This window comes from Anolis sagrei, chromosome 1, assembly GCF_037176765.1.
Source record: "Anolis sagrei isolate rAnoSag1 chromosome 1, rAnoSag1.mat, whole genome shotgun sequence".
NCBI classification, from domain to species: Eukaryota; Metazoa; Chordata; class Lepidosauria; order Squamata; family Dactyloidae; genus Anolis; species Anolis sagrei.
This window is the reverse complement of record NC_090021.1, coordinates 59,534,243-59,552,417: the sequence shown is the minus strand read 5'-3', so window position 1 is coordinate 59,552,417 and position 18,175 is coordinate 59,534,243. Positions and strand designations below refer to the sequence as shown.

At 42.1% G+C, this 18,175-nt stretch overlaps 1 protein-coding gene across 4 annotated transcripts in view; it reads left to right on the top strand.

Moving 5' to 3' along the window:
* Window positions 1-17,941, top strand: part of SLC35F3 (solute carrier family 35 member F3) — a 138,944-nt gene extending 121,003 nt beyond the window's left edge. For all 4 annotated transcript variants that reach the window (XM_060753838.2, XM_067465169.1, XM_060753837.2 and 1 more), the window contains 4 exons: window positions 2,186-2,311; window positions 9,690-9,882; window positions 15,071-15,160; window positions 16,098-17,941. In XM_060753838.2, coding sequence (XP_060609821.1) covers window positions 2,186-2,311; window positions 9,690-9,882; window positions 15,071-15,160; window positions 16,098-16,342 — 654 coding nt within the window. In that variant the 3' untranslated portion in view covers window positions 16,343-17,941. The remainder of the gene's footprint in view (window positions 1-2,185; window positions 2,312-9,689; window positions 9,883-15,070; window positions 15,161-16,097) is intronic.
* Window positions 17,942-18,175: the final 234 nt, after the last annotated feature.

Genomic DNA, 18,175 nt, shown 5'->3' with positions numbered 1-18,175 from the left:
CTGAGTCCCCTTCAGAGTGAGAAGGGTGGGATATAAATGCAATAAATAAACAGATGCTTTCACTTTTCTCAACCATCATGATTGTTGAACTCATGGTAGCTTACATCAGAACTGATAAAACTGCAGCAGATAATAATACAGGACACAGCAGCAATATACAAAAGAGAGAAAGATGCAAAACAAGAGTGAAAAAGGACTAAATCTAAGCAAAAATAGACAGCTCGTACAGTATTGTAAAATAGTTGGCTACATGAGAGGAAAGTGCAGTGTGATACATAACAAGTGTGTCAAGATTCAAGTCACCACAAACAGTATTAATGATTGTTAGATGATAACATTTCCCACAAATACACATAACTCTATTTTCCATTTTTACACACACAGACCAGTTATTATTATTTAAATGCATTCTTTTCCTGACCACAAAAGTCTTAGAAAAAGAAAGGTGGAAATTTGAGTCCCAAGAGGTCCCAACTAAAAGTCTGTATAGATTCTGGTCTGTGTCTTTCAGTATATTCTGACAAGTAACTCCGAGAAACTTTTCAAAGAATGTAGATTAGTAGAGCAATTGACATCGCTAATCCCATGAGAAAATTATTTTCCAGAGAACCAAACTAAGCAAACCTTTTTCAACATTGCTGTTCAGCCAATGGTTTAGGAAAGAGATTCTGATTATGAGTCTACGCTCTCTAGTTTATTTCTGCTTATTTTCCAGTGTAGACCAAGAGAAACTGAATTGTCAGAAAATCCATAGTTCTCAAACAATCCCGCCTAAGAAAAAGTGGATATCATTAGAATGTAAAAATCAATGCACACTGAATGTTTGTGGTTACAGAAGAAAGAAGCTGCTCAGCATATTAAGATCACATTTCATGGGGATGCTCTGTAGTATGTTGAGCGTTCAGTTAAGGTGAGAGGCACCAATGATGGCTCAGGCTGTCTCCCAAGGAACTGTCTCATATATGTGCTGAATGTAAGCAGAAAGGGTACATTGTTTTCCTAAGTAGGCAAAGTGTTTGAGTACAAGACTTTTTTTTTTAGCTGTAAGCTACACTTTTTGCAACCAGGTTTCCTTGAAGTCTATTGGGATCATGGTGCCAATTGTGATTGATTGAAAGCTATAGCAGCCATTGTAAAGTTGGATTACCGTCCTTCTTCTGAAAGACAACCTTAGTTCAGGCTCTCCCTGAGTCAGGGGTAATATATACTGCACCAATTTGAGGAAACACAGACATAGGTTCTTGCTCATATTCAAGTATACATTCTGCATTAAAACCATGGAACATCGCTAGGCTTCGCTCAAACACACTTGATCCATTGAATGAATTGTCAATTGTTACTTGTCAACACATAGCTAAATCTGACTGAGGGCTCTTCCACACAGTCATATAACCTAGAATATCGAAGCAGAAAACCCCACAATATCTGGTAAAATTACAACTCTCTTGGTCCTATAGCATGATGTCATGCCACTTAAAGTGGTGCCAAATTGCATTAAATCTATGGTATAGGTGCACCCTTACAATCCTATTCAGATCTGACATGTTTTTGTTGATTACCAGTTTAGGCATGTCATTTATACTATTTTTATTCAGTGAAGCAGGTAGCAGATGTGTCATCTGTTTGTTTTTCTTCAAAATAAGGACATAGTAAGTTGACTTTTAGTCAGTTATGCCATTATTTCAGCCAGGACAGTATTGTTTAGTACAGGGAGGGATGTTTTGTTTAAACCCCTGCATCCCGCCAGAATGTAATTCATATTCTGTTACAGTTAAAACAACTATCAGAGACTTCATTACACTCATTCCCATTTCCTAACCACTAGTAATTGAAACTTTGGCTATTCCGAATCATTTCAAGGAAAAAAATAATGCATTTCTAGTTGCAGTATTTAAATCAATATGCTGCTAATAGCCACAAAAAGTTCCAAGAATATATGCTATGAAAATTGTACTTTTAAAAGATGACACTTTGGCTTAGGATGAATGCAGTTGTTCACTAGCCATTTTTAGTTTGGCTTTGTTCTGTAGAGTGTAACCTTTTATAGTGTATAACAATTTATATATAGATTGCAGTCTTTAAAGAGATAGAAATTAAATTGTGCCTTCTGTATAACAGTGTGTTTTAAATATTTCTTTCAATCTTTAAAAAACCCCTAATACATTGTTTCTCTGTATCCAAACAGATTGTGGCTGCTATACTTGCTATTGCAGGGATAGTCATGATGACTTATGCTGATGGCTTCCACAGCCATTCAGTTATTGGAATAGCACTTGTTGTGGCATCTGCCTCAATGTCAGCTCTCTACAAAGTAAGTACAATCAAGCTTTGTGAGTCTGTAGGGGCCACCCCAGCCTTTTGTGCTCCCAATGAGCTCTAGAGTGTCTTCATTTCTTCCAATCATCCACATCTTCTCTAAGTTTTACATAAAACTGCTGTTCAATAACAGATGCTATTACACTTGCTGTCACATCTTATAATGCACTACAAATGGCACCAGAGTAATTACTGCAAGAAGAAGTACTGACAGAAGTATAGAGGGCCACATCCTGCAGTGGTCTGGGTACTTCAGATGGAGGGCTCCTAGTGTTATCCAACAAAAGCATTGTGTAGCTATTTCAGCTTTTCATTTGATAGAGATGAGGAAAGGGAAGGGGGAACCAGAAGAGTGGCAAACCATAGAGTCAGCATGGTATAATGGTTTCAGTGTTGGACTATGACTTGGGAAATCAGGGTTTAAATCCCCATTTGACCATGGAAACTCACTGGATGACTTTGGGCAGGTCACATTCTCCTAGTCTTAGTGGAAGACAAAGGTAAATTCCCTCTGAACAAATCTTGCCAAGAAAAATTGTGATAGGGTAATGTTATGGTCTCAATAAGTTGCAAATAACTTGAAGGCGAACAGCAATAACAACAACCAGATGGAAGAAAGGTTGACAGTTAAATGTAGTAATTACAAATTGAAAGCATCACCACCTAGATTTCTTGGGAAAATCCACAAATGAGGCAGGATACTTGTAAAAAAGGTTGCCTAGAGGCATCTTACATCATTCTCTATTTTATTTGTGAGATAGCACTGTTCACGGTTTTCAAGTTTTGGGAAATATTTGCTATAGCTGCATGGAAAGCATCCTGGAATATGGAGTAGGACATCTTCATTGGCTGTTCATCTGTGGCTGGATCTACACTGCCATATAATCCAGATTGTAATGGATAATCCTGCTTATTTTCTTAGAAGTGGATTATATTAGTCCACATTGCCATATAATCCAGTTCAAAGTAGATAATCTGGATTTTATATGGAGGAAAACAAATATGACAGAAGGATATTTCCTTAACCATTCATAGAATCATAGAGTTGGAAGAGACCTCATGGGCCATCCGGTCCAACCCCCTGCCAAGAAACAGGAATATTGCATTCAAAGCACCCCCAACAGATGGCCATCCAGCCTCTGTTTAAAAGCTTCCAAAGAAGGAGCCTCCACCACACTCTGGGGCAGAGAGTTCCACTGCTTGAACGGCTCTCACAGTCAGGAAGTTCTTCCTAATTTTTTTTTTGTCGTGTCAGGAATGAGCTGAGAAACTGCAAGTCGCTTCTGGTGTGAGAGAATTGGCTGTCTGCAAGGACGTTGCCCAGGGGACACCCGGATGATTTGATGTTTTATCATCCTTGTAGGAGGCTTCTCTCATGTCCCCGCATGAGGAGCTGGAGCTGATAGAGAGAGCTCATCTGCCTCTCCCCGGATTCAAACCTGCAACCTGTTGGTTTTCAGTCCTGCCGGCACAGGAGTTTAACCCACTGCGCCACCGGGGGCTCCATTCTTCCTAATGTTCAGATGGAGTCTCCTTTCTTGTACTTTGAAGCCATTGTTCCGTGTCCTAGTCTCCAGGGCAGTAGAAAACAAGCTTGTTCCATGCTCCCTGTGACTTCCTCTCACATATTTATACATGCCTATCATGTCTCCTCTCAGCCTTCTCTTCTTCAGGCTAAATGTGCCGCTCCTCATAGGACTTGTTCTCCAGACCCTTGATCATTTTAGTCACCCTCCTCTGGACACTTTCCAGCTTGTCAATATCTCTCTTCAATTGTGGTGCCTAGAATTGGACACAATATTCCAGATGTGGTCTAACCAAGGCAGAATAGAGGGGTAGCATTACTTCCCTAGATCTAGACACTATACTCCTATTGATGCAGGCCAAAACCCCATTGGCTTTTTTTGCTGCTGCATCACATTGTTGGCTCGTGTTTAACTTGTCCATGAGGACTCCAAGATCTTTTTCACACATACTGCTCTCAAGCCAAGCGTCCCCCATTCTGTATCTTTAAATTTCTTTTTTTTCTGCCTAAGTGGAGTATCTTGCATTTGTCACTGCTGAACTTCATTTTGTTAGTTTTGGCCCATCTCTCTAATCTGTTAAGATCGTTTTGAATCCTGCTCCTGTCCTCTGGAGTATTGGCTATCCCTCCCAATTTGGTGTCATCTGAAAACTTGATGATCATGCCCTCTAACCCCTTATCCAAGTCATTAATAAAGATGTTGAACAGGACCAGGCCCAGGACAGAACCCTGTGGCACTCCGCTCATCACTTCTTTCCAGGATGAAGAGGAAGCATTGGTGAGCACCCTCTGGGTTCGTCCATTTAACCAATTACAGATCCACCTCACCGTAGTTTTGCCTAGCCCACATTGGACTAGTTTGTTTGCCAGAAGGTCATGGGGGACCTTGTCAAAGGCCTTACTGAAATCCAGATACACTACATCCACGGCATCCTCCCCGCATCTACCCAGGTTGTAACTCTATCGAAAAAGGAGATCAGATTAGTCTGGCATGACTTGTTTTTGATAAATTCGTGTTGACTATTAGCAATGACTGCATTTGTTTCTAAGTGTTTGCAGACCACTTCCTTAACAATCTTTTCCAGAATCTTGCCTGGTATCAACATGAGGCTGACCGGACGGTAGTTGTTTGGGTCATCCTTTTTTCCCTTCTTGAAGATTGGGACCACATTGGCCCTCCTCCAGTCTGCTGGAACTTCTCCTGTTCTCCAAGAACTCTCAAAGATGATTGCCAATGGTTCCGAGATGACTTCCTCTAGTTCCTTCAATACTCTTGGTGTAGTTGATCTGGCCCTGGGGACTTGAACTCATTTAGAGTGGCCATTCTCTCTATGATGTTTTTACATTGTTGATTCCTTCTGTTTGGGAAAAGGAGAAGATGACGAATGAGGGAGGCTGCTATGGCTGTTCAAATAAACCCCACTATTTCCAGGTCGTGGTGGGTTTTTTTTGAAGAATTAGTATTAGAGTGCCAGTGGGGTATATTGGTTTGAGTGTTGGACTGGGAGATGCAAATGTTTTTATGTTGAATGTTTTTATATTGTGTAAATGCTATTTCAGATTGCAAGTCGCTCAGAGCACCTTGGTGGAGAGCGACTAATTAAGAAATAAAGTGAAGTGAAGTGAAGTGAATTCGAATCCTCAGTAAGCCATAGAAACTACTGGGTGACCTTATACAAACCATTCTCTCAGCCTCTGAGGAAGGCAACAGCAAATAACCTCTGAAAAGCCCATGGTATATTTGCTTTACTGTTGGCAGAAGTCAATAATGTCTTGAAGGCACAAAACCACAGCAGTTTGTAAGCCTTTACAGTTTCCATCTGGATTTTGCACCTTCTGTACAAAATCCTTAGTCATATTTTTATGAGTTTCTCAACCAGAAGTAATAAAACCACTTAAAAATGAAAAAAGAAAAAAAAGACAAGGATTCTACCTAAGCAATCTACTCCAATCAAAAAATATTCTCTTCCCATTTTGTGACTCCCTAACATGTAGGTCTAAGTATATACAATTCATTGTGATCTCTTTACTTGTAACTCAAAGAATGTAATAACTGTATTTGTTCAGGATACAAAAGCTATATGGAATCACTAGTAATTAATAGCAGGAACTGATAACTATTGAGAACCTGTTCAGTCACAGTTTCAGCAAAGTAGGTTTATTTTCTTTCTTGCCTGCAGCAAAAGGTAAGACATAAATATAGTGTACACACAGGCGTTTCCATCTGTGTTCAGTGAAAAAGAAATGTCTGCCACTAGCTGGCAACTTAAATCCTTAGCTCTAGGTCCTTCTGTGTTTGATAGACTCTGGCTCTTTCCTCTGACCTTTTCCCATTCCCGGTCTTTCTGTTGCTGCTTGCTTGTGGACATCAAGGGAAGAGAAGTTCACATTCAGTGCTGAAACCTTCTGATCCAAAACTGAGTCCTCCTAATGAACATGTTAATAAAGGCCGGTTCTGTCTGCAGATCTGCCTCTTTTGTCTGTGACTCGTTTTTCCTCTTCCCTGCATTAAATGAAAACTTTGCCAGGAGAATTAAAATAAAACAGACCGGGAGAAAGTTTTCTACCTTTATACATTGACTGTGTAAAGGTACACTAGTACACCAGCAACCTTTCTGAGAGCAGTCAACTGTACTAAACATGCTTCTTGCCAAAACAAAAAAGAGGCTGATTTGTGCATTAATATTCCATAAGAGTAGCTTTGCAAAGCATTCCTTTCATGACCTAAAAGAAGTCATCTGAAAAGTACACGAGAGCAGCAGATGGTTCTTCATGATGGCATTCAATGCTTTGTCATCACATTAAATAAACAAAGTCTCCAAAATATATTATCTGTATCTCTAATAGTCATTGTGATGGCATCAACCCATTATACCTGTGATGTGTATTGAACTAGATGAGGTGATTCCAACATGATACAAAACATTGTAGGTGAAAGTGGGGGTGGTGAAAGACAGCTGTCTTTGACTGTGATTAAGATAAAATGATTTGAATAGGAATAGTTTCAGCAGCATGGTTTCAATAGAATACATTGAGGCATATAATTCCCAGCTAGTCAGTGTCTTGCACTATTTTTCATGACAATTGTGACACTAAGGGAGGAATAAGTGTGAACACCATGAAACACCAATATAATGCCAGCTCTACTAAGCACTGGTTGTTCCTCATTATTGTTAAAAAAAAACTTTTCAGACTACAGATCCCAGAATCCTCTATCCAACACAACCACTAGCAATGCAGGCTAAAGAATTGAAACCTGTAACACAGTGGTTCTCAGCTTGTGGGTCCCTAGATGTTTTGGCGTTCAACTCCCAGAAATCTGAACTGCTGGCAAACTGTCTGGGATTTCTGGGAGTTGTAGGCCAAAACTCCTGGGGACACACAGGTTGAGAACCACTGTAGTAACACATACCAGTAACTTTTCCAAGCTGTGATCAAAAATGAAGTCTGCATAGATTCACAATTCACGCAGGTTCTAGATCAGTAAATCAGAGACTGAATGGATCAGTCTAAGGTTGCTGTCATATGCCTGCAACATGTTTCGAACTTATGGCTCTACTACCAGGGATTTCTTGGCCAGATTTGTTCAGAGGTGGTATGTGATGGCCTTTCCCTGAGCCTGAGTGTTACTTACCAAAGGTCATCCAGCGGATTTCTATGGCAGACTGGATATCTGAACCCTTGTGTCACGGAGTCCTAGTACAACACTAAAGCCACTATACAATGTAAATGGCTAACAATTTAAATGGTTTATAATAGAGTGTATAGCACAATACCCACATTTTAGTTGGTAACTTTTCCTTTGTGTGTCTTTATTCCTTTTTACAGTTTTGCTTTGTAAATAAGCTATTATGGATGCAAATGTTTTAAAAAATAAAATATGTCATAACGACTGTGATGTAATCTCAATTGTAAATGGTGGAGAGGTCAGAAGAGTGCTTACAGGGGTGTACTGGGGAGGTGGAAGTGAAATGCTAAAATATGGAGGGCATTTAGGAAACAATGTCCTCATCTCCTCCTAACCCATCCCACCCCACCCCCTACCGCACTGAATGCCTTTCCAGATATAGTGCTATTGGTATAAATCATGTAGCAGTCCAGATGTTGGACTGTAGCTCACCGCATTCCTCACTACTTATGGAGACTAGTGCTGTTGGAATATGCAAACCATCGGTATCTGGAGAACCACCTGATTCCCAGCTCTTAAGTTATGCAAACGCATAATCCAGCCACAACAATTTTCAGTTCCTCCCATCAACTTTTAGTAAATCCATTTCCACTCTTAATAGTGTCCTGTAGTAACCCTGTGAAGTTGACAAGGATTGGCATTTGCAATCTAGGGTCTATAATAGGCAATGGGCTTTTGAGTGCTTTTGAGTAAAGGTTTTTAGCCCCTGTCAGCAGCTATTCAGTGGAAGGTGTAATTGCTCCATTCCCCACCAAAGAGGAAGAAATTTTCATTATAGAAACCTACCAAAGTGAAATGAATTTAACATCCTCACTGAAAGGCAATTCTTTTCCACAGCTGTGTTAGCCCACTTGAGATCCCCCTGCAAAAACTTCCAAAAGATTTGAAAGAAGCGTTAATATTCTTGTGTTAAACTCTGATCTTACAACACATCAAACTGTGCTGAGCTGTATTTAGGCAGCATTAAAATCAATGTGAAAGGGTAATCACAACTCAAGCCTTGTTAAATGTCAATGGCAGCTAAAAGCCACCAGCTCATTGACTCAGAACAATCCCATCAAAACCACATTTTCTTCAGAGTAAGTATGCCTAGGATTCTTAATTTAATTTCTTCTTCAAATAAAAAAGGCTCACTGAATCAATGGAAACTTGTTAAGTCAGCATTTACAGAAATTACATCCATTAAATTGATTAATTCTAGTTGATACTAAGTTTGTCTGTAGCCCTTAAATTTTTGCGTTTCACTGAAATGAAATGAACTTGAGTGGGAGCTGCTATCAAAATAACTGCAAAAGTGTAATCCATGTTTCCCAGAAAGCATATTAGCAGCAACTTAAGGCTTCAGTATTTATGTACCCTCGAGTCATAGGGTTTTCTTAGACAAGAAATAGAGGTGGTTTTGCCCGTTCCTTCCTGTGAAATACAGCCTTCAGTACCTGGTCTTTGTTGGTAGTTCCTTATTCAACTACTAACCAGGGCTGACCCTGCTTAGCTTCCAAGATCAGAGGGGATCTGATGCCCTTGAATGAAAAAAAAAATTATTGCAAATCATTGTAGATGACTGGAAACAGTCAAAAAGTTAAACTTTAGAATTGAGAGTATTTAAGTTTGACTTGCTGTGTCCATTCACACTTCATGGTAGATGCTTTGATCTGTTTGAAAACTATTCCTGTTTTATTACTAGCTCACATAGTTAGAGAGATTGTATTAGCTATTGAAGTAGTTACTGGATTATGAAACAACCTGGATAGTTGGCCTGCTTATTAAGATTGTAAATGAAATAGTTCATAAAACATTTTATTATAACATTGAAAACCAATATTATAGCATTATAATGCAGACTGGTACTAGTTTGTCCATTATTATACCCAGATGAGGTTTGCCATTTGTTTGCATAACATTTCTTTGTATTTCTGTCTCTAAAATATTTCTTTCCTTATGAACATTTTGAAAACAGTGAAAGGTCTGATTAAGGCAAGTTAAGATTTCTTTGGCCATTTTCCTGTCCTACAGAACTCAGAAAGGACTAATTTGCCTCTGCTTTGTGGCACAAAACTGACAGTCTTTTTCCATTAATATATATTACATGGGATAAGCTTGTTTTAGGAATGTCATGCTTTATGTTTTAAACAGATTCAAATGTTTCTTTTTCTCTTACAGGTTTTGTTTAAGCTGCTCCTTGGCAGTGCTAAATATGGGGAAGCTGCCTTATTTTTGTCAGTCTTGGCTGTCTTCAACATCCTTTTTGTTACCTGTATACCTGTCATCCTTTACTTTACCAAAGTTGAATACTGGAGCTCTTTTGATGCCATTCCTTGGGGAAGCATTTGTGGATTTTCAGTCCTATTATTGAGTAAGTAAATGTTCCTCATAAGCAGATATAAGCAAGACAATTGATGACCGTGACTAATATAAGTCTGTCATCCAGAAAGGTGCCAAACAACTAAACTGCTGGACATTTCTAATGCCTTTCACCAATAATAAAACTTTCCCCTAAAAGGAGAAAAATGCTAGATCACATCGAAATCCTACATCCAATTTCCCATATGGAAACCTCTGGGGAACCTCAAGGCAGGACATGAGGGCAACCTACATTTCTTTCCCCATGACTAGCGAACAGATTAAACAATTTACTTTTTTGAAAATACAGGTCCATTTAGTAATTCCACTGGTCATACTAGCTGGAAGATTCTAGGAATTATTATCCAAAAAGGAATTTTTCCAAGGTCTGATTCAAAGGTATAGAAGTGCTGTTAACCTTGGAGTGATATACAGATAGCTATCTTTTTTCGTGTCAGGAGCGACTTGAGAAACTGCAAGTTGCTTCTGGTGTGAGAGAATTGGCCATCTGCAAGGAAGTTGCCCAGGGGACACACAGATGTTTTGATGTTTTACCATCATTGTGGGAGGCTTCTCTCATGTCCCTGCATGAAAAGCTGGAGCTGACAGAGGGAGCTCATCCGCGCTCTCCCCGGATTCAAAATTCCAACCTGTTGGGCTTCAGTCCTGCCAGCACAAAGGTTTAACCCATTGCGTCACTGGGGGCTATCATGACTGGTAGTCATTTATAGGCTTGTTATTATGTGCTTTCAAATAACTTCTGATTTATGGTGACCCTAAGGCAAAATTTGTTCAGGGGGCTTTCCTTTTTGTTTGTTTTTCTATCTTTGCCTTCTTTTGAGGCTGGATTTCCATGGCTGAGTGGAGATTTGAAGTGTGGTTTCCTGAGTTGTAGTGCAGTCCTCAAACCACCTCATCTTGCTGGCTCTCTTTTATTTATTATTTATTTATTTATTTCTTGCATTTATTAACCGCCGCTCTCAGCCCTAGGGCGACTCGCGGCGGTGTACAGTACAAAAAGACACTTTACAAAAGAAATCAGAACAACAACTAACATCACTAATACATAACATCTAAATTACACTAAAAATCCGCTCCGTCATATTATGGAATCATAGTCAGTCTCGTAGTCATAATTCATTCCGGTTGTCATTACCAGTAACATAGCACTTAATTGAAAGCCTGCTCAAAGAGCCAAGTCTTCAGGCCCTTATGAAAGGCCATGAGGGAGGGGGCCTGTCTAATGTCAACAGGGAGGGAGTTCCACAGCCGGGGGGCCACCACCGAGAAGGCCCTCTCTCTCGTCCCCGCCAGACGTGCCTGTGAGGCAGGCGGGATCGAGAGAAGGGCCTCCCCAGATGATCTCAAGGTCCTCGTGGGCTCGTAGGCCGAGATGCGGTCCGCAAGGTATTTTGGGCCGGAACCGTTTAGGGCTTTGTAGGATAACACCAGCACCTTAAATTGGGCCCGGTAGCAAATCGGCAGCCAATGGAGCTGGAACAACAAGGGCGTTGTATGCTCCCTGCGTCCTGCTCCTGTTAACAACATGGCTGCCGCGCGCTGGACTAGCTGAAGCTTCCGGGTCGTCTTTAAGGGCAGCCCCACGTAGAGAGCGTTGCAGTAGTCAAGACGGGATGTGACCAGAGCATGTACCACCGTGGCCAAGTCAGACTTCCCAAGGTACGGGCGCAGCTGGCGCACAAGCCGAAGCTGTGCAAATGCTCCCCTGGTCACCGCTGAAACCTGGGGTCCAGGCTTAACGATGAGTCCAGGGTCACACCCAAGCTGCGAACCTGCGCCTTCAAGGGGAGTGCGACCCCATCCAGCACAGGCTGTAACCCTATACCCTGCTCGGCCTTGCGACTGACCAGGAGTACCTCTGTCTTGTCTGGATTTAATTTCAGTTTATTCGCCCTCATCCAGACCATTACAGCGGCCAGGCACCGGTTCAGGACTTCGACAGCCTCCTTAGTAGCAGGTGGAAAGGAGTGACAGAGCTGGACATCATCTGCGTACAGATGACACCGCACCCCGAAACTCCGGATGATCTCACCCAGCGGCTTCATGTAGATATTAAACAGCATGGGGGACAGGATAGAACCCTGAGGAACCCCACAGGTCAAAGGCTGCGGAGTTGAACAGGAGTCCCCCAATAACACCTTCTGGGTCCGACCCTCCAGGAATGACTGGAGCCACTGCAAAGCAGTGCCCCCAAGACCCATTCCCGCAAGGCGCCCCAGAAGGATACCGTGGTCGACGATATCGAAGGCCGCTGAGAGGTCCAGGAGCACCAACAGGGACACACTCCCCCTGTCTAGCTCCCGGCGCAGATCATCCACTAAGGCGACCAAGACCGTCTCGGTACCATGTCCCGGTCTGAAACCAAACTGTGCCGGATCCAGATAATCCGTGTCTCTCAAGAATACCTGGAGTTGTGAGGCCACCACGCTTTCCATGACTTTGCCCAAAAAGGGAAGATTGGAAACAGGCCGAAAGTTGTCAAATTTAGTGGGGTCCAGTGATGGTTTCTTCAACAGCGGCTTTATAATAGCCTGTTTTAGGCTCGCTGGAATCTTGCCTTCCCGAAGGGAGGCATTGACCACCACCGTTACCCACTCAGCCAATCCCCCTCTGGCCTCCCTCAGAAGCCAGGATGGGCAGGGGTCTAGGATGGACGTGGTGGGCCTCATTCCTCCAAGTATCTTGTCCACATCCTCGGGCTTCACAAGCTGAAAAGAATCCATCAAAATAGGACAAGCAGGCGCTCGTGTCACATCCACAGAGACTGCATTTAATGTGGTGTCCAGCCCAGAACGGATCAAAGCGACTTTGTCTGCAAAGAACCGAGCAAATGCTTCACAGCGCGTGGCCGAATTGTCAGGGCTCCCACCTAGGGTGGTGGGAGTCAAAAGACCTCTGACAATCCGAAACAACTCCGCCGGACGGTTTTTTGCAGACGCAATAGTGGCCGCAAAGAAAGTTTTCTTTGCGGCTTTTATTGCCGCGGCATATGCCCTTAAAAAGGACACAAACCGTGCTCGATTTGGCTCGCTTGGGTCCGAGCGCCACACGCTCTCTAGTTCCCTCTTCCTTCGCTTCATCGCTGCCAACTCCTCAGTGAACCAAGGAGAAGGTTTAGCTCGGTTACTTGAGAGGGGACGTTCCGGAGCGATCATGTCAATTGCCCTGGCCATCTCCCCATTCCAGAGAGCGACCAAGGCCTCGACATGGTCACCTGCCGAGGTGGCGGGAAAGTCCCCAAGAGCCGTCAGGAATCCATTCGGATCCATAAGCCTCCTGGGGCGGACCATCTTAATGGGTCCTCCACCTTTGCGGAGGTTGGGGGGCGCAGTGAGTCTAAATCTGATCAGGAAGTGGTCAGTCCATGGCAACGGAGAGATGGACAACTCCTCCACACCGCCACCCTGCTCCCATCCCTGGCAGAAAACCAAGTCCAATGTATGTCCAGCACAGTGGGTGGGGCCAGTTATTCGTTGGGACAGCCCCATGGTTGCCATGGCGGACATGAAGTCCTGAGCCGCTCCCGTGAGGGTCGCCTCGGCAAGGATGTTGAAGTCCCCCAGCACGAGAAGCCGTTGGGACTCCAACGCCAGGCTCGAGACCACCCCCGCTAGCTCAGGTAGGGAGACTGTAGTGCAGCGAGGTGGACGGTACACTAACAGGATCCCTATTCTGTCCCGGTCACCCACCCTCAGGTGGACGCATTCAAAGTTTGTGGTCTGCGGGATGGGGCTCCTGGTCAGATGGATGGAATCTCTATAGACTACTGCGACCCCGCCTCCCCGTCCTCCGGATCTCGGTTGGTGCTGTACGGAGAAGCCTGGAGGGCAAAGCTGGGTCAGATTTACGCCTCCAGCTTCATCCAACCAGGTCTCCGTAATGCACGCCAGATCTGCCCGCTCCTCCAGGATTAGGTCCTGAATCCAGGTCGTTTTTCCGTTGACAGATCTGGCGTTCAGCAGCACCACCTTCAATCCCGAGGGCCCGCACACCTGGTTACACCAATTTACCTTAGGAGACCGGTTGGGAATTGTTAATTTAGATAAGCGGTCCGAATTAGGCCAAATTCGAGGTCTCCTTCTTCCGCATCTCCTCCTTCCCACCACGACCTCTATGGGGGCCCCTCGGCTAGTGGAACACCTCCCCCCCTCCATGCCGCGATCCAATATCAAGGTCTTATTTTCTGCTTCATCAGTTGTTTGATTTGTTGGACCCTGCCAACACCCTTTCTCCCCTTCCTCCCTCCTCCCGGCCCCGTTTTTGTCCGTAGGCTCCAGCCCAGCTCCTCCCCTGTCCTTTCCGCTAGCCAGTAGTAACAGGGACAGTATCAACAGGGGGGTGGGGGGCCACATGGATGACAATAGCTTCAGATGGTAGAGGCGTTTCAGCCACACCCATTAGACAGTTTGTAAAGTGCGAGAGTGCGAGAGTCTTAAGTGCGATACAGTCAGTAGTACCACTCAGTTAACAACACAACTGCGTGCCGTTGGGCACATACATAAAGTGCAAGATCTAAAGTGCAGTAGGTACCTGGAACTGGGTCTCAGCATTCGCTAAGGTGCGGCATAGAGGGATAAGGAAGGGGGCGTAAGTGCCAAGTGTTAATTAGCAGCAAGTAGCAGGCGCCTTAAAGTGCTATTGCGTTCTTATATCAACTTAGCAGTAAGGACAACCAAGGAGTGTGTTGAGATAGTGGTATATAGTCACACTCTTACGAGGATGATGGTAACAGCAATTAAATAAAATTGTTATGATTCAGATGTTCCTCTAGACGGTTGGTCTGAGAGCGGATGGGACATCCGGAGGTGGTATACACAGCGGCGGTCCGCACCGTTGGTCTATTGTATATCTATCAATCCAAAGGAGGCCAGCTCAAGAGGTCTACACAATATTAAGGCCGGCACAAGAGGTCTACACAATATTGAGGTCTACACAATATTGAGGCCAGCACAGAGGTCTACACAGTATTAAGGCCGGCACAAGAGGTCTACACAATATTAGGCCAGCACAAAGGTCTACACAAAGGTCTACTCTTTTATGGACTCTCAATGAAAATTTCCAGTAACATTTTAATCTTGCTCTTAGAGATAGCAAACTTCTTTGCTTACACTGAATATACTGCATGACAAAACAGTTTAATTTCACAGCAGTGCTAATTCCATTTTTTTTCTTTTTTGCAGCATTCAATATTTTATTAAATTTTGGGATTGCAGTTACATATCCTACTTTGATATCTCTTGGAATTGTGCTAAGTGTACCTGTAAATGCTGGTAGGAATTATTTTATTTTTGAATTTAAATGGCATGTATGTGTATATTAAAACTAAGATACAAATAATGTATACATTGAGATACATTATACCTTCAGATGATTAATAGTATTTTAAACAACAAAGGGTTTGTGATAATAATCATTACAGTAATTTATTTGTCTTGGTTTATACAATATTAAACCATTGGTCTATACACATGCTTTAAAAACAGCATTTTAAAGTGCTTTTATTTCAAACATTATTTTCTCATTATCTATGAGCCCATTACAGAACCTTCTGTGCAATTTCTGCTTGCTTAAATGCAAAGAGAACAGGGAAATTTCTCCATACATTGGGCTGTATGCAAAGCCTTTAAGTAATAAAATCTCATCTTTAATTATTTATGAATGTAAGATGGATCGAATAAATACATGTTTTTGAGCTAGACAAGATATAAGGGACCATATCCTAATTTTAGGATGGTGTTCTCAAGAGCTTCTCTCCTTAATGTTTTAGAATCCAGGCAGAAAATTAATAGTATACTGAAATATTAATAATAGATTAAGACATCTTGACAACACTGATAGTATACTAAAACTATAATCGCATGTTCTCATTGGAAATAATATTGCTGCCACTTAATTGAAGCATCCAAATGGACACTGACTAGACTATAACTCGCCAGGCTTAAGATGAGCAACATTCTCTCCACTATGTTGCCCTGCAAGCAAATTACTTCTGAAACTAAAGGGGGGTTGAAATATGAGGCATTAACTGTTCAAAAATCCTTTGGCCATCCCGGAACTAGCTGTCCATTCAAGCTTATGATCAGACTTGAGTATAACTAGTGGTCTTCAATTTCATTAGTTTTGCTTGGGGACTTTCGCTGTCAGATATTGTGTTTTGTAGTATAGGCTTTCTTCCCACTAATGATATCTGTTTAATGTTTCATACAGTTGTGGATCACTACTCAAGTGGCATTGACTTCAACAGTTTCCGCGTGATTGCCATAGTCATCATTGGCCTGGGTTTCCTCCTGCTCCTTTTACCAGAAGAGTGGGATGAATGGTTAATAAAGCTCCTCACACGCCTCAAAGTTCGAAAGAAGGAAGAGATCCCAGAAGGAAATGGAGACATTGTTTCTGGATTACAAAATAAAAGCAGGAGAACACGTCCATCCATGTCATCATTTTCACATTAATGTTATCTTTTTTAAAGGAAACTTTTAACATTGAATGCTATGATTCACAGGTCTTTTCTTGCAAAGCACATATGTTCAATACATAGTGTACATAGATGTACAGTTTTGATAATAATAACAATTGAGCCCATAGCACTGGGTTTCAGCATGTCCAAAATTGCTTGCACTGTTTCACATCAAATCTTTCACTTTGAAAAGGCAAAAAACCCTCTTTTTAAATGAATGTAATGTATAAATGAACAATATTTGCATATATGAGTTTTAATGATTAGTCATCATGAGAAGCAGAGCATATATTTTGAACATTAGGTACATGAATGACACATCGCACACTGTGATTTACAGATATATATAATATAAATATATATATAAAAATAGAGGGGGGGGAGATGCTATGCTATTATAAGCTTATTTTTTAACAGAGCTGTATTATAAATGTTTTCAAATAAACCAAAAGAAGATATTAATGGAGAAAGGAGAGGGGTGGAGGGAAATTGATTAGTTAAGCTAACTGCACTTGGTGCCAGAGCAAAAGCAAGGACAAAATGCTAAGTATTGCACTTAAAGCACGAGAGGGGAAGCAGTCAAGGGTACCAAGGGCACTATCAGCCAGGAATTTCTCTTGTGAAAGCTCCATTGACATGAATGGCAGCTGTCCAAGTGATGCTCCTGTACACCTCCCATCCGTCTCAATGGAGCTTGTGCTGGGAAAGTTCTCAGGGGATTGTGCATCAAATCTTTAATTGTGCATGACTGCAATTCATGCTTAATCTCATGCAAGGGAAAATATATAGTGCCTTTTACAGAATTCTAGTCCACTGTCTGTGTAGAAGTAGGTCACACTGCAAGTTGCTTGTGTTGGTCTTACAACGTGAAGAGAGTGTTCTGCAGATACAGTGCTCTTGAAACTCCCAAAGAAATCAATGAGTGCCTGCTTTAAGCCACAGATTAATGGGAGTGCTGAACACTTGGGCAGAGTACAAGGTCTTTTTCAACAGTGAGATTTGCTTCCCATTCCTATGGGCTTTTCAGGTGGATTCAACTCCTCCTGAACTGTCTTACTGTCAGTGAGGGGAGAATCGCATCCTCTTTTTAAGATTCTTGTTTAAAAATTCATAATAAAAGCTAGCAGCCACTTACAGAGGAACACAATTTATGATATGTACTATAGCAAGAATATTAAGGACCAAGAGGTGAATTGCCACTTGCTTTTATTCCATTGCTGTTAGCCTTTTTTTAAAAGGACATTTACAAGAGATTTCCATCTGTCTAACACTTTTTACAAAACTTGTAAGCACCAAGCTGTTTACTTCTACAACTTAGGTTTGCCATTAAATTTCTATCTGTGATAGACCATGTGAAATGTACAAAGAAAATGGCAAATGTTATAGTTTACTATTTTTGAAGTTTACATTGCTGCATAAAAAAAGAAAAAGTTATTTTGAAATGTTGCCATAATCCCAATGGTACCTGCTGTCTCCGTGGCATTTTTGTGTGTCAGATGGGGGTGGCGTTCACTTCTTGACTTTTTATTGAATCAGTTTTGGATTCAATTATCTGCTTGACAAAACTAATAAAAATACAGAAAGTTCATACCAAGTCAGTGGCTTCTGCTCTGCCTTCCTGTCGTCACATGAACATTGTACTTGAGAATCTTCCTTCTTGTGCAAAACGACCAATGAGAGATAGAAAAACGTCCACTGGCCAAGTTCTTGTGGGTTTTTTCGGGCTATATGGCCATGTTCTAGAGGCATTTCTCCTGACGTTTCGCCTGCATCTATGGCAAGCATCCTCAGAGGTGAGGTCTGTTGGAAAAAGGGTTTATATATCTGC